The sequence below is a fragment of the Quercus suber genome, unplaced genomic scaffold (genome assembly GCF_002906115.3).
Source record: "Quercus suber isolate HL8 unplaced genomic scaffold, Cork oak 2.0 scaffold_662, whole genome shotgun sequence".
NCBI classification, from domain to species: domain Eukaryota; kingdom Viridiplantae; phylum Streptophyta; class Magnoliopsida; order Fagales; family Fagaceae; genus Quercus; species Quercus suber.
In genome coordinates, this window is record NW_027070103.1 from 191,725 (window position 1) to 207,757 (window position 16,033).

The window sequence follows — 16,033 nt, forward strand, 5'->3', positions numbered from 1 at the left end:
ATGAGTATGTCTCCTCCTATATTGATTGTTCTTACCACTTCTACAACCTCGACTTTTATTTCCTCCATTTCTTTCAAATAATATTCCATTCACTTCAAGGAATGGTGTGAAGCTAGTCAGGCAAGATTGGTGATTTCTCAAAAAAAGCTTGTTATTTTGTTCAGCCACCAGAAGACATGATATAAGTTTAGAATACTTTTGGAACTTACGCTCTCGTTATTGCTATTGCAAGAGCACATTTAAGACATGAAATGTAATAAATGTTTTTCAAACATGTCTTCGTCAGTATTTTTCACCACATAATTTCAATTGTGAGCTGATTTTAAATAGTGTTGAGTTATACTTACTCGCATTTTTGAAGTCTTGCAACCTTAGATTCAACCAATCATAATGAGTTATTGGGAGGATTACAGTTGTATGGTGCTTGTATCTCTCCCTTAGATATTTCTACAGAACTAGGGGATTTTTTATTGTGAGGTACTCAGTTTTTAGTTCTTCATGGACATGATGATGAATAAATTAAGATCATTGCATTTGCCCAATCCTGTTGGGATGCTTGGTTGTCATCTTTAATGGTATCTTTGAGGGTCATTGCATCCAACTAGATCTTAGCATCCAAGATCCATGATAGATAATTCTTGTTCGATATGTCAAGGGCATCGAACTCAAGTTTTGTTAGGTTTGACATGATCTATATATATAACTAAAATGTAGCAATATTAATAATTAAAATAAATAAGCATTTATGACATGCCAAATTTAATTAAGCAATACATTATTTAGTCTATATTATTCAGATGTAAACTTATTAGGCGAAAACATCATTTTGGTCCCTACATTTTGGGGTAACAATCAATTTGGTTCCTACATTTTGGTAATAGTCAATTTAATCCCTACTATTTTCAACTTGCAGTCAATTTGGTCCATACCGTTAAATCACTAACAGAAAATGCCTACGTGGCAAATAGTGTGTATTGTTGGCACTATTAAAGCTTACGTGGCAACTAAAATAATAACAAAATATTTTTTTATTGACATTAAAAAATGCCATATCAGCATTTGAATTTAAAAAAAAAAAAAAAGAAAAAGAAAAGAAAAAAAAAAGACGTTAATTCAGATCCATAACAATCTTCAACACGAACAAGGACTTGAACCCAGAAATATAAATCCTAAATCGATCTCCACAAATCAAAACCTAAATCAACCTCCACAACACACCAGTCATCCTTAATCTTTCACACTGCCAAAGAGGAAAAAAAAAAAAAAAACCATCGTTTTCTATTCATCAATAGCCACCATCTTGAATCACAAATCAACCCAACATCCATCCATTCACCAAATCAAAATACATCAAAATCACATTGCTGCATTCCACAGTTTGGAAAATTCCAAGGATGACTCAAAGCAATCTGCAACTCCCTAAAATTACAAAACTTCAAAAAAACAAATCCTAGGTAACTATTTGAGCTACCTAAGGGAACAGTGGGAGCCGATTCACATAGCGCCTGGGACAAAAAAAAAGGTGGGGGGGGGGGGGGGAGGTTTTATTTATATACCTAGGGTAAAAACATAAAACCCTAAACGTTTAATGAAGTAGGGCTGAGTTGGAAATTCTGCAGAAAATTCAACCTGTGCGATTTTCGATCGATCGAGTCTATTCTTCGATCGATCGAGCCAGGCCGAAAGTCCCAAGTACTTCTGCAGCCACTCGATTCCAACTTTACAATATTAAACCAACTTTGAGCAAGTCTAAAGAAGACACCATACAATGTTTTGATCATGGTTTGCCAACATTACAAATTAGAGTTCTAAATTCATAAAATCCTAAGACCTTAGAACCTAACAGAAATCTTTATGGCTAATCGAAAATAAAGATGTTTTAGAGCATAATGAGGACGAGAGCCAAAGCTAAACTTATAAAGCCAGAATGCAACAAAAGTTGCACGGCGGACTACGTCAAAAGCCTTGGAGAAAGCCCCAACCCAATGCAACAACTTCGCGTTGCCATTCATCACTTTCTTCAACTTGGCCTCCACGGCCTCCTCCTCGGGAGAAAGCTCAATATTACTCTGGTCTACATCATCAAGAATGGGCAACAATAGTTGAGTCACCACATCCTCCAAGGTCACGTTGATCTCGCTACAAGAAAGGAAGAAGGTATAGGTGGCGATACACCATCTACAGACCAAATGACGAAGGTCAAACAAGTCCCTATAGTTGAACAAGCAACGTGATGAAACAATAGCCTTCAACACACTGGCCTATTATAGCGCTGCCATGAAACCCGTATTAGTCAACTCTTCATCTACCCACTCCTTCCAACTCAAAGAGGTACCCGACCCAAATTCGAAGAGAATAGGCACGAGGAGTGAAGTGCCTTGGCATATATCCAGATCAGGGATCGAGGAAGCCAAAAGGGCCCAAGAAACCTACGTGTCACGGCGGCAAATGGAGAGTCATATGCGACCTGGTGGCGGAGGCAAGTAATCACCAAGTACTACCGAGAAATGGGTGTGAGTGTCATACCATGGGTCGATGAGGGGAGCACACTCACTATCTGGGTCACGACTCCCTTCTTCCTCCTTAAAGCGTTCCGATTCGAAGAGGGGGGCATCTTTGCCCATGGTTTTGGTGGCAGGATCGTCGGCATCAATCTCTTTTCTTTTACGACGGGAAGAACACTCGCGTTTCGCCAATGTCATGATGGGTTATTTAATCAGAATAGGTTGGTGAGGATGTTTTGAGGAAGAAGACACGATGAAGGAAAAAGGGAATGAAAGGATGTTCTGAGCGAATGATGGGAAGGGAATAAGTTTAAGTACTAATGACAATAAAGATGACATGAAAGGATGCAATGGGTCAGCTGTCAAAAGAAGCATCGTATTAATGAAACAGAAGCTGCGTTTCAGAATAACTGCTAAATTGGAAAATTTGAAGAGACAACACTGTTCACGGCAAGAAAGAAAATTAGGCAGGGCCCACTATTCCAAAAAACCCACGAAAAAAAATAGGGAGAAAAGGAAGAGACTTTTTATTCACATATGAACTGCATGAGCAATTCATATACTCAGGGGTTTGAATTTTGATGCCCATTTTGGCAAAAGGGCCCAATAATAGAAGAAGCCCAACAATATAAAAATGGGCGAAGAAAAAAGAATTAGCAAAGTAAGAAAAAAAAACCATTAAGCCCGAATGACAGGAATAATGGTTCACAGGCCTACAAAATAATAAAAAGGCCCCAAAGAAAGCAAATGGGCCCAAAGGAGCTCTAAAGAATGAAGTAGTAAGCCCATGAGAATCATAAGAAGTAGAAAGCAAATAAAGATAGGCTGGAGGTGCCTAAAGAAAGGGATTAGTAAATGGGATTAGTTTGAAGTCCAATAAATCCAAAAGTAAAGGATATGATAATTAGGCTGGGGAAGCTCGAAAGATTTTGGAAAAGGCCTATGGGAATGTAAGAAGTAGGAAAGAATGAGATGGGCCAATGATGCCCTAAGGAATGAAACGGGCTGAGGACGCCCAAAGAAATAAAAAGGGCCAAGGAAGCCCAAGATGGTATAGGAGTTGACCTAGTAGGAATACTAGGCAACATAAACTAAGGGGAGGACTAATACATGAAACTAGCATGGCAGGCCTAAAGGAAGCCAAGCAAATGCAAGTTAAACAATATCATGGCAAAAACAATGCAGTGGCGTGGCAAGAGTACTAGTTAGCCCATAAACCGGAAGTAAAAGGAGACAGAAACTAAATAATACCCAGCCCAAAGAAGAAACGAGATGCAAAGCATGAAGACCCAATGACTCATCCACGCCACAAAGAATTAAACAAGTAGCAGAATGTGCAGCAAGACTAGACAAACACATAGGCAACGGTAAACGCGTGAACCCCAGACAAGCAATGGACTCATATGAGAGTGGAGCACGCATAAGGCTCAGGCACCACCCACTTGTACCCAGCCAATACAAAGGTGGTAAGCTGTGGGTCAGAGGTAAGAAAGAGTATGGTTTGGCGGTGGAGAGAAGGGGGAAGTCTATTCTCGGGTTCTCGCTCAAGCTCTTTTGAGGGAAATGTCTTGCTAGGATGACATACCACCCAAAAGAGGCAAATATGAGCTGGAATCACTAGGTGCATACTATAGGAGTTAGTAAGAGAGAACCCCAGCCTTTATCTGGATGGAAGTGCCACGGGAAGCAACAAAACAAAACAAAACTACTTTTCTTTGGGAATGAAGCGTGGCGTGGCCAGTGCAAGGTAGTGGTGGTAGCTGGGTAGCTAGCAGACCAGTGGGCTGGAGTTTTCCTTCGATGTGGGACTCCTAGGACACCGTCCGAGGACGTTGCCAAGCATGCCTAGGACGTTGCCATGCATGCCTAGGACGTTGCGAAGCCGTCCGAGGACGTCCTAGGACGTTGAAGGACATGCCAAGGATGCGTACATCCTAGGTACCCACATAAAATATTTTACGTTTGAAAATATTCTACTTCAAAATAGAGCATAAATGTAAAAAAGTTAGTAAGAAGTCACTGAATCAAGAAGTTTTTAAAACAGCCTTATCTTTTAGTTAAATCAGCTTTTCTGAAAAAAGACAAAGAGAGAACTAGAAAAAAAACTAAACAAAAAGTTTAGTCAAAATTATCTACTATCTTCCTCTTTCACAATCTCTCAACCTTTAAGAACTATGTCCAATTATTAAAAAAAAAAAAAAAAAAGTCCAAGTTCTTAGCACATATCACTTCCAAAGTTTAGACAACTACAAAATTTTTTGTTGATGTTCTAACTAAAAAAATTAAATGATACAAACTTATCATTTAGCTATACATGATATAAAAAGTACAGAAGTAAAAAGAAAAAGAAAAGAGAAAAAAAAAGGAGAGTGAAGAATTTTCTGTCCAATCAATCTTTTGGCAAATAGTTACACAAGCATTAAAAAAAAACTTGAGGAGGACAAACAAGTAAATTACGGGGTCACATCCGGTTTGAAAAATTCAGACACCACCACCAAAGACAAATAGACAATCACTCAATTGAGTCAATTCAAAGTTCAAACAAAAATGATTATTCATATCAAAATTTAAAAACTATTAATATTAATATATATTTAACTATCCTCATCGCCTCAACTTTTTTTTTTTTTTTTTAGCTAATAACTCACACATAAAATATTGTTGCATGTCGCATGCATGCATACATTTATTATGAAGTTCATCGCTCATAAATAAAAAAAAAAAAAAAAAACTTTGAATACCCCTTTCATGTGATTAAAGCATATAAACTATCTCTTGGTTCAATTGACACCATATCGAGTTTAAGTCGTTCCAACTCAATTATTGAATTATAAAAAATAAAAATATTACTCAATTATGTATATAATTTTTCATGTGAAATATTGGAGGAAATTAAAAATCTATCCGCTTGAATAATTAACAAAAATAAAATTATTTTAAGTTTTTCTGATAATTCTTTCTATTAGAGATAGGGATAGCATTTTGGCCTAATTTGTTTTTAACTTCCCTAACTAATCAAGAATAGAATAGAATAAAGAAACTGGATAGGTGAGTAAATAATGATTCGAATAGGAAGTGAAATTGATAATGGTGGTGTAGTATTCTTCTACTAATTCTTAGATTTAAATGGATAGTGCTTGTTTATCAATAATCAAGTAAAAATCTAAATAGATAATTGTATCCAATCTATCTATGCTATTATTTATGTATACAATCATGCTTTTGGTTATATAAAATGATGATTTTTCCCTCTTTTAAGATTAAATTATGGGTGCTAAATAGCGTGTTTACAATAACCTTTTATTTCAAAAGGCAAAATCAAGATAATCTCTTTTTCTGAATCTGAGTAGAATGTCGTGGTGAAAATGTATTGAAAAAAAATATAGCCAAGAAAATATATGAAGGAAAGGAGATAATATATAGCAATAATTTGTCAAGTGATCAGCCACACGCCAACGAACTAGTTGTAATATTATTTGTTCGATAAATATTACATATAAGTGTGTCATTGATTTTCAAAAAGGTGAAGTAATTGAATTTCATAGGAAATGTATACGTGCCCCACAATTTTCTGAGGCTGCATAATTAAAGGCTGAAATTGCAAAATTAGCACACAGGCCAAACCATTCAATTTACAACAAAATCATTCATCCCAATAAATTTTTATATTTCAAATTTGGCTATCATCTAAACATTTGTTGTTATCCAAAAAAAAACTAACTAAATAGATAATTACAGTGCAAGTGAATACCAAACAAGGTTATGTTGATGGAATAATCATGTTTGTATCGCATAATATGCAGTGGAAAATTAATGGATCTACTTCATTTGTAATTGATAACATGTACTATGTAAATTTCAGAATATAAGAACAAGATAGTGTACCTTGGCGTGGTGAATTTCAAAAACAAAGATTAGAAGTACTTGAGAACACTTTTAATCTTCACTCTAATTCGACTAACGCCCAAGAAGTGTGGTCTCTCAATTAGTTTATATGAATGTGTTCAAAAGAAAATTAGAGAGTGCCTAACATTCACATATAAACCATTTCATTCTCTTTTAAAATTCAATATGTTTCTCTCCTTATAACTAATTATCTAACTGGGCTAGCTTTTTGGGCATTTCCAATTGGGTTTTAGTATGCGGTTTGGAGTGAGACCAAAAGTGAACAAATAAGACTTTAGCTCCAATGGGCCTTGAGTTTTTTCGTCAACTCTTGACAAATCCAAAGTTACCATTAATTATATTTAATAACCACTGTATAAATATAGTTGCACTCTAGGCCTTATTAATAAATTACATTCCAAGACTTTATTGTACATGCAACCTCTTCATAAAATATTCGTAGTAATACAAAATCATGAATTTATACTGCCACTTTGTAGATTACTACATCTTAATCCTTTAGCACCCGGTTTAATCCTTTAAGTTATTTATCATATATTTATGAAATCCAATTTCATAAATATATACTTTAGTAACTCTTTACTAAAGTAGTTAGGCCTAACATTCTGAATAACCAAACCTATTAAACTTATTTTAAGGGAAATAGAATATTTTATATCTCCGTTAAAAGATTATGAATTCCATCTTGAGAATATATGTTCTATCAACACTAAATGTGGTTGCCCAACATACCGAGGTTTTGACCGTGACTTTAGATCTCACTCCTAATATATCAAAGCAATCTACACTTCATAATCAAGTCCATTATTCTCTCAGGATTAAGCGTTCATGTAAATAGAAGTTGTGAGATTTATTATTCATTTGATAATTGTTAAGAGAATAATAAATCTCATAGTGGTCTAGTTCAATATGTCTTAACTCTTAAAACATATCAACTAGAAGTCTCCACTTCCATGATCAAGACATAAAATCTTAGTTGATATGTTATAGTCTTCGTAGATGAAATGTTCAATTTCATCACCGAATACAAACTAAAATTCTGAGTTTACTAAGAACTTGTGATTTATATTTTTTGTGACTTTTCACATAAATCACATACTATGCATCTCATGGACTGTATGATAATGTCCGAATATTCATGTTACTATTATTTTAGATAATAATAAAACAACTTTATTAATCACAATATTAAGTCATACATAATGTCATACATAATATCATACATAGCTTCATACAATAGGATTTAAGGGCACTAATCCTAATATATGCTACATACAATATTACCTAAATATCAACACCATATAGGGTACTTGAGATTGTTTCATAAGTCTATGGATGAGTCAACTTGGTTCAATATTAATGGGGTTTCATTGAGATGGAACTCAGATAATTGGCAGCCCATGTGAGAAGTTGCATTCTCAAACTCCAAACCATGGAATGGTAAGTCACTAGTTAAGCTCTTTGTATCTTCACTGTTATACTGAACCAACAAGCTTTCACGGGACACTCTCATTAGCTTAGCAAGAACCTCTACCACTTCCATCATTGGTGGCCTTTTTTCCCCACAACTATTAAGACAATTCACTATCAATTTAGCAACTTCCAATATTTGCTCCCTTTCAATTCTATCAATGGCTTCAACATTCAAAATTTGAAACAGATTTTTGTTTTCTAACGAAGAGATGAAATATTGAATGAGGTTACTCCTTTCTCCAAACCTAGTAAAAGTGCATGGGTTCTGTCCTGTTAAGAGCTCTATGAGGAGAACTCCGAAACTATATACATCACTTTTTGCAGTTAAATTACCTGTTGTAAGATATTCAGGGTCTAGGTAACCGAAAGTTCCTTGCACGGCTATAGCTAGTCCATTTTGACCTAATGGAATGAGAACTGAAGCTCCAAAATCAGATACTTTTGCTGTATGGTGATCATCTAAGAGTATGTTACTGGACTTTACATCTCTATGAATGATTGGGGGGTCTGCTGAAGAATGCAAGTAATTTAGGGCGGATGCTGTCTCTTCAGCTATTCTTAGACAATTCTTCCATGACCTTAAGAAACTTGACTTAGTCTTATGGATATGTTCAAAGAGTGTTCCGTTTGATATGAATTCATAAACAAGCAATGGAATGTCAGTGTGTAGGCATAAACCTAAGAGCTTGACGACATTCTTGTGATTGACCTGGGAAATAATACAAATTTCATGTTGAAATTGTTGGTTAAGATCTGTCTTGTCCAAGCCCTTAGGCTTCTTGACGGCGATGTGGGTATCATCAGCTAATACCCCTCTGTAAACTGATCCAAAACCACCTTGACCAAGAAGATGGCCATAGTTATTGGTGACTTTTATTAGCTCTTCCTCTTTAAATATCCTTACCCTTTGGTTTTGCAGCACTAAACCACCATGTTTTATGAAGTTTTTTTCTTGTCTCCTCCTTTTATAGAGAATGAAGATTAGGCGAATGCTAATCACAAACGAAATGATTGCTCCTAGAACTGTATGCAAATAAAAAATGGCAAAAAAAATGAGAATAGTTTAATGACCAACAATAATGATGAGGAAATTGGTAACAACATTTTTATTCCGTCTTTTTGGGTACAACATGGTTTTCAAATCCGAACTGAACCGGCCTGTCCGATCGGGTTAATAGTGAACTAGTCATGAAACTGATTTTTAATGAGTGTGAATCAACTATTTGAACAATTTGAGAGAACCCCTTGAACCACGGTCCAACTCGAAAAATTGTTTGAACCATGAGTCGGTTCAACAAGTCAAAGAGTTGACTTTATTTTAAAAAATAGAGAAAACCTGAGATTTGACACTCAATTAAGAACAAAGACCAACATTGTAACCATCAGACCACTTGCTCCCCTTGTGTTCAACTATAATCTATTATTATATTTATTGTATACTTACATGATTTATAATTTCTCAACATATTATATTACCTCTCTCTCAATTTATTAAATATTACTAAATTTGTTTTCTTTGATAAATTTACTTGTGATTTAATAATAATTCTCATTGGCATGGGATTTTACTAAATTAATTAAAAATGATTTTTTTTTAATTTAATCAAAATGATTTATACTTGAAGGATAATTATACAAGTTTATTTTCATGCTTATTTATGTTGTATTATTTTTTATTAACCATATAATATCATGAAAATTTATTTGAAAGTTTTTTTTTTTTCCAAATTTTTATAGATATTTTTAGTCAATCTTGCTAATATTTACAAATTTGATATAATAATTTTATTTTAATTAATTACTAAATTAATTATGACATCATCACGGTTCGACCTTGATCGGACCTTAGTCTAACCTTAAAAATTTTGAACTTCTCCCTTTTGCCAGTTCTTTGAACAATTTGGGTCTGAAAACCATGGGGTATAGCTCATGATTTCTTAGTAATTAAATTGCCAAATATTTGAGTTTGTTATATGAGCACAATATTTTTTAATAATTTATTGCATGGTATGTAATATTTTGGCTGTTATGCAAGAAAAAAAAGTATATTGCAACGAAACTTTTTGTCGCAATAAACTCAAAATTTTTGCAATAAACTCTTGTTGTAACAAAAAACATTATTGCAATAAAATCTTAGGCAATAGGTTATTTTTCGTTGCGATAACGTTTTGTTGCAATAAAATCTTATTGCAACTAAAACATTTAATTGCGCACTATTGCAATAAAGATTGAGAAAATAGGTTATTGCGATGGAAAATTTATGTGCAATGACGTTTTGTTGCAACAAAATATTTTTGTTATTATTAGAATTTATTTATTACAACAAAATTTTGTTTTGCAATAATTTGTTGCAATGATTTTTTTGGTTGCCATAAATTATTACAACGATATTACACAGATGCAATAAATTGTTGTAGTAGTTTTGTGGAGAGGGGCAGACTTAGGGTTTCAAGTTAGGGGGCCGAAGTATACAGAAAAAAAAAAATTTATAGATATTTTTAGTGAATCTTGCTAATATTTACAAATTTAATATAATTATTTTATTTTAATTAATTACTAAATTAATTACAACATCATTACGGTTTGACCTCGATCGGACCTCGGTCTAACCTTAAAAACCTTGAACTTCTCCTTTTTACTAGTTCTTTGAATAATCTGGGTCTGAAAACCATGGAGTATAGCTCATGATTTCTTAGTAATTAAATTGCCAAATATTTGAGTTTGTTATATGAGCACAATATTTTTTAATAATTGATTGCATGGTATGTAATATTTTGGCTGCTATGCAAGAAAAAAAAGTATATTGCAACGAAACATTTTGTTGCAATAAACTCAAAATTTTTGCAATAAACTCTTGTTGTAACAAAAAACATTGTTGCAATAAAATCTTTGGCAATAGGTTATTTTTCCTTGCGATAACGTTTTGTTGCAATAAAATCTTATTGCAACAAAAACATTTCATTGCACACTATTGCAATACAGATTGAGAAAATAGGTTATTGCGACGGAAAATTTATGTGCAATAACATTTTGTTGCAAAAAAATATTTTTGTTCTCATTAGAATTTATTTATTACAACAAAATTTTGTGTTGCAATAATTTATCGCAATGACTATTTTAGTTGCCATAAATTATTACAATGATATTACACAGATGCAATAAATTGTTGCAGTAGTTTTGTGGTTAGGGGCGGACCTAGAATTTCAAGCTAGGGGGGCTGAAGTATACAAGAAAAAAAAAAGTACTCATATAGTATTAACAAACTATCAACAAAGATAAATACATAAAATTATTGTTTCTTAATAGATTAAGATGCAATTATCTACAAACAACAACAAAAAATCCACAAAATAATATTATTTCTTAAGAGCATCAGCTATTGCAAAAAAAAAAAAAAAATCACTAACCAAAAATTACTTTTTTAACTTTAATATAGCATTTGATATGTCTGTACAATAGTATTTTTAGTATTTGGTGTTCTAAATGCTAAATATTTAGCATTTAGAACACTTGATGATAATATTCTAATACTAGGCTGATTAGGATTTTTTATTTTTTATTTAATTTTTAAAATTTTTTTGAGTTGAATAGTTGTTGTTAATTGGGCTAGGCTAATTAAAAGGAAAGTGGTCTAAATTTTTGAAAGAGAAGCACAACTCTAAAAGTAAAAAAATATAACCAATAAATTTTTTTTTCTTTGGGACAGGGGCCCGGGCCCGTCCCTGTTAAATTTTGGCAATGGACCTGAGGTAACATCATTTTCTTACTTGTAAGAACGAGCTAGAATGTCATAGAAAGAGATTTGGTCAACGCACTTTTACACTTCTTCCTATTACCACCACCCCCCCCCCCCACCCCCCTCTTTTTTTTGACTTTGCGAATATTTTTCTTTTAGCTATGCCACTTACTTAAGAATCTTAAACCATCATCATTAAACCCCAAATCTTGATTTTTATGATCTAAAAGCGAGTTTGTCTCACACAGACATAAGTTAGCAAAAGCAATGAGTTCTGAAACTTCTTCAAGTAAAAATTTTGAGCCTATATAAACACATCCAACTTGGTGCATGAATTTTTTTTAATCATGGAAAAGTAAATAATTCGCAACGAAAAAAATGGAAAAGTAAATAATACCTGTGACAATTATGATAAGACGAACTCCATGACAAGCAATTTTACCGTCACCGCGCATAACAAGTGGGCAGATGCATGTGTAATTTCCTGGTGTATTTTTGCAAGTACCTTCACATGGGTAGGTACTTGGATGTTCGCACTCATTTATATCTATGAAATAATAAGGACTACAGTTACAAACTAATCATTAGGAAAAAGAGAAATTAAAAATTAAAATGATCGTCATAAGTCTGTGCCTATAGTATAATAAACTATAGTGAATCTTTTGTAATATATTTGGATCCTCCTGAGTTCTAATAGTGTTGAAAGCTAATTATTAGCAGATTTTTAGGGGGTTAGCTATTCCATACTAGTTAGTACTTAATTCTTCCTTAATTTAAGTTTCCTCCTCGTAGGAAGAAAACTTATAGTAACCATTAATATTCATCCCAAAATAATATATAGGAAAAATTCTTAAATACTTATGTAGTATGAAGAAATAATGCTCTTTCCTTTTATATTTATGATGAATCTCACCATGATTTAATGAATGGACCCTACTATAATTATAAGAGGAATGAATACTATTTTTCATACCCCAAAAGTACCTAAAAACTGCTCTATATACCGTAGTAACAATAACAACAATTAACAATCGATTAAGTTTAACAATAAATGAAAGCAATTGATTAATTCACCTTGGCAGCCTTGGCGGAGGTAGGGGTTTCCCATGTATCCTTCTTGACAAGAGCAACGACGTCCGCAGCCATTGTCAGAGTAGGAGCACAAAGTTCCAGTGTCGCCGCAGGCGTATCCCGAGGGTCCTTCACTTGCTTCGCAGTTTTTCTTTCCCACCACCCAGTCAAGCACCACTGGGGGACTAGGATACCGCTTATCAATTGATGGGTCAATGTGGAGGTCTATAGTGGACATATTAAACAAGGTTGGATCCGTTAAGAAGGCATAGATGCATGAAATATTACTCTTCGAATTATCGCTTATACTGTTTGAGCTTACTTTTCTAATAGTAATATTTAATGTCTTGCGGTACTTAGGAATTGGTGTCTGGCAGCATCCAATACCTGAGCAAGAGCCATCATCAGATGGACTGGTTTCATTGTCGCTGCACAAGGAGAAACATCCACCCCCAAAACCACCGTTAGAATCATTTACGAAGGCCATGCTATCGCAACCGAGAGATGTAAACTTGTTTCGGGAGTTGGAGAAGGTCAGTGGTGTTTTTTCGAGTGTAATTTCCTGATCAAATGGCCTCATGATGTGTCCTATTTCATTGTAGCAACGAAATGCTGCATATATGCCGACGGTTACTGTGCTGTTCTCCACCGATATGTTGTACACAAACATGTTACCTAGGTACAGTATAGGAGGATTGGTGCTACGGTTGCAAACGAGTAGGAAGGACTCGTTCTTTGCACACTTGGGGTCTTCAATCCCGAACGGGTACGGAACAGATACATATCCACATGTTTCAAGGCAACCAGGATTTGCAACAGAACTCGCTGTTAATGATGCAGGGGCTATGCACGCCCATACAAACAGCACCACCACGAACCATAGAAACCACAACCAAGTTATGTGCTGAATTGTTCTGGTTTTCCTTTCCATCATCATCTTTTCTTTTATTATAGATCAGTGCTTCTTTTTAGACCTTGATATCATATTTATAGAAATTGCTTGATGACCTGGCCCCAGCCCCGTCACCGTTACTATCACATACATGTCAAACATTTTAATAATATATATATATATATATACATATATTTTGTTCTTAAAATTATGTATTCTGTCAAGGACCATATATCCAAAACATTGAAATGAACCCATAATTAATATTTTTCTCTTGGAAGACTTGGATCTATTAAAGGGGCTCTAAGTCTATCCTTTGGTGCCCCCACATTTTATACTAGTTTACTCAACTGAAACTAAAAATACATGATTTGTAGAAAAATCTTATGCAAATCCAAGTGGAGCCCCTTTAGAAACTGTAACCAATTACCAATTTCTAAGCAGCTTGCCCTTATGTTTTTCTCCAACCTTATGTGTGGTTCGTTGATTTGTCGTTTTACCTGAAAGCTAGGATTTGTGCTAAAACACAAGAGTTTGTTCAAATCCTCAAATAAAATATATGGCTAGATTGCTTTTACTCTAACTTAAACAAAGTACGGAGCAAGAGCAAGTGCGTGCAATGAATCGATAACACTATTTGTAGCCATATTTGTCCATCGTCAACAACAAAATGAAAGCTTAAAGAGTAGGGAAGAGAGATGCAAACACAAGATAACACCAAGACGTGTTATCGAAGAGGAAACCGAAGAACTCGGCGAAAAACCTCTCCATGACCCTCAAAGTTGAAATCGATCTACTAGAGAATAAAGTTGGAGTACACGAATAACAAAAGACTCTCCAAGCCTAGTCTACCCCATGTACTTGAGCCCTCTGAGCTCCTGGTTCCAACGGACTTCTTAGAGTCTTGTGTTCTCTAGCTTTCCGAATCCCGCAATTCAGCCCAATTGCATCTGCCAATGAATGGCTCCTTCCAATGCTTCCCAACAACACCAAAATCTCACTTAGCACTCAATATGGGTGTGGTAAGTGTTTGGGTGAACAACCTTTCAAGGATCTAAAGATGGAGAGGTAGGTGATGATACAAAGTAAAATCAGTAGACTGAATGTTTCGGGCTTCAGTAACAAGAGAATCACTTGGAAAACCTGAAAAAGAAGAACACACAATCAAAGGTGATCGGGGAGGACTGGCCAAGAACCCTCTGATGGTAAGTTAGTATTTTCTCTCAAATTCTGAAATTCCAATTTTTTTGGAAGTGTTTGAAAGACTTACTTTATTTTGGTGCAGAGGAATGCTTATATAGCATCTGAAATGGTTACTTGTCTGATAACTTCCCCTATTATGAGGAGGTCGAAAGGTTCGGAGTTAACTCCCATAACTGTCATGGAAGTTATTATTGTTTGGTCTTGTTTTCCATAACTGCCATTGAAAGCAGTATTGTAGCATTGAACCTCAGCTTTCACTTGTGATACGAGATAGAAATGTGGAGCTCGTCCAAGACTTGTATAAAAAAAATGCTTGGAATGTACAGAGCTCGTCCAACCATCATAAAGGATGGACGAGCCTGTTATGGATGAGCGTTCAGTATAGCTTATTTTCCTATGCTTGACCTGGACGACCATCATGGACGAGTTTGGAGTTGGTGTATTTATTACGCCATCAGTTGCCCCCTTGTCCATGGGTTGTCTAGGGAACCATATAGCTTGATGCCATTCTTTGGACGTACGTATTTATCTCAGTGAGTAGGTGCGCCACGTGTCACGACCCAATTAGGGGTTGGTCATGTCGATTCATTTTTTTCAAGGAGCATGCCATGTGTCACCTTTTGGTTGGTTGTGTCGCTTCGGATGCTAAAGTCCGTTGTCTATAAATAGTGAAATTCCTCCGTTACCCTTTACATTTATGAAATTTTCTTCTTTGACATCCCTTGTCTTAGCGCCTCATCTAGAAGTTTCCAGCGTCTATAGTCTCCTTTCATCTAGATCCAGGTATTTTCTCTATCCTCATCCTTAGATTTTAAGTTTCCTTTAAAGAATGTCTGAGGTTGTCCTTTCTTCGTCTAGCAATAGCATTGATAAGGCCATAGATGAGTATCACGATCCTAGTAGTTTTAGTGGCTCTTGTGATAATAGTAGTAGTGGTAGTAATAGTAGCGGTGGGGGAAACACCACGGAGGAATACGTGTTTGGTGTCCCTGGGGTTCCCATAAAGGTTCCTCAAGAATAACTAAGGACGAGGGCTGAGTCTGGGTCTAAGGCTGGTACAAGTGCTCCCTCGTCTACTGTTCAAGACGAGGTTGAGATAGTTTACAGTTGTGCTATAGAGGTCGCTTCTAAGACAGATGAGAAAAGGTTAGACTCCCTTAAGACTTGGTATCAAATTCTTGAGGATCTAAACCCGAGGTTACCAGTACACGGGGAGTGGTGTTGCCAACCCCGTTTTGGTGTAGGCAT

General features: G+C 35.1%; 1 protein-coding gene across 1 annotated transcript; it reads right to left on the reverse strand.

Moving 5' to 3' along the window:
• Positions 1-7,660: 7,660 nt before the first annotated feature.
• Positions 7,661-13,673, reverse strand: LOC112038145 (wall-associated receptor kinase 2). The gene is made up of 3 exons (XM_024070961.2): positions 12,694-13,673; positions 12,017-12,166; positions 7,661-8,906 (listed from the first exon to the last, which is right to left on the reverse strand). Exons 1-3 carry the CDS (start codon positions 13,625-13,627, stop codon positions 7,732-7,734), a joined length of 2,259 nt encoding a protein of 752 aa, XP_023926729.2. The 5' UTR covers positions 13,628-13,673; the 3' UTR covers positions 7,661-7,731.
• Between the last annotated feature and the right edge of the window lie 2,360 nt (positions 13,674-16,033).

Excerpts from the sequence above, each read along its gene's own strand:
- LOC112038145 (XM_024070961.2), bottom strand. The coding sequence starts at position 13,627 with ATGATGATGGAAAGGAAAACCAGAACAATTCAGCACATAACTTGGTTG. Across the intron at positions 12,167-12,693 it reads CCTCCGCCAAGGCTGCCAAG|ATATAAATGAGTGCGAACAT; the intron begins GTGAATTAATCA and ends ATTATTTCATAG. Across the intron at positions 8,907-12,016 it reads TCTTATCATAATTGTCACAG|TTCTAGGAGCAATCATTTCG; the intron begins GTATTATTTACT and ends ATTTGCATACAG.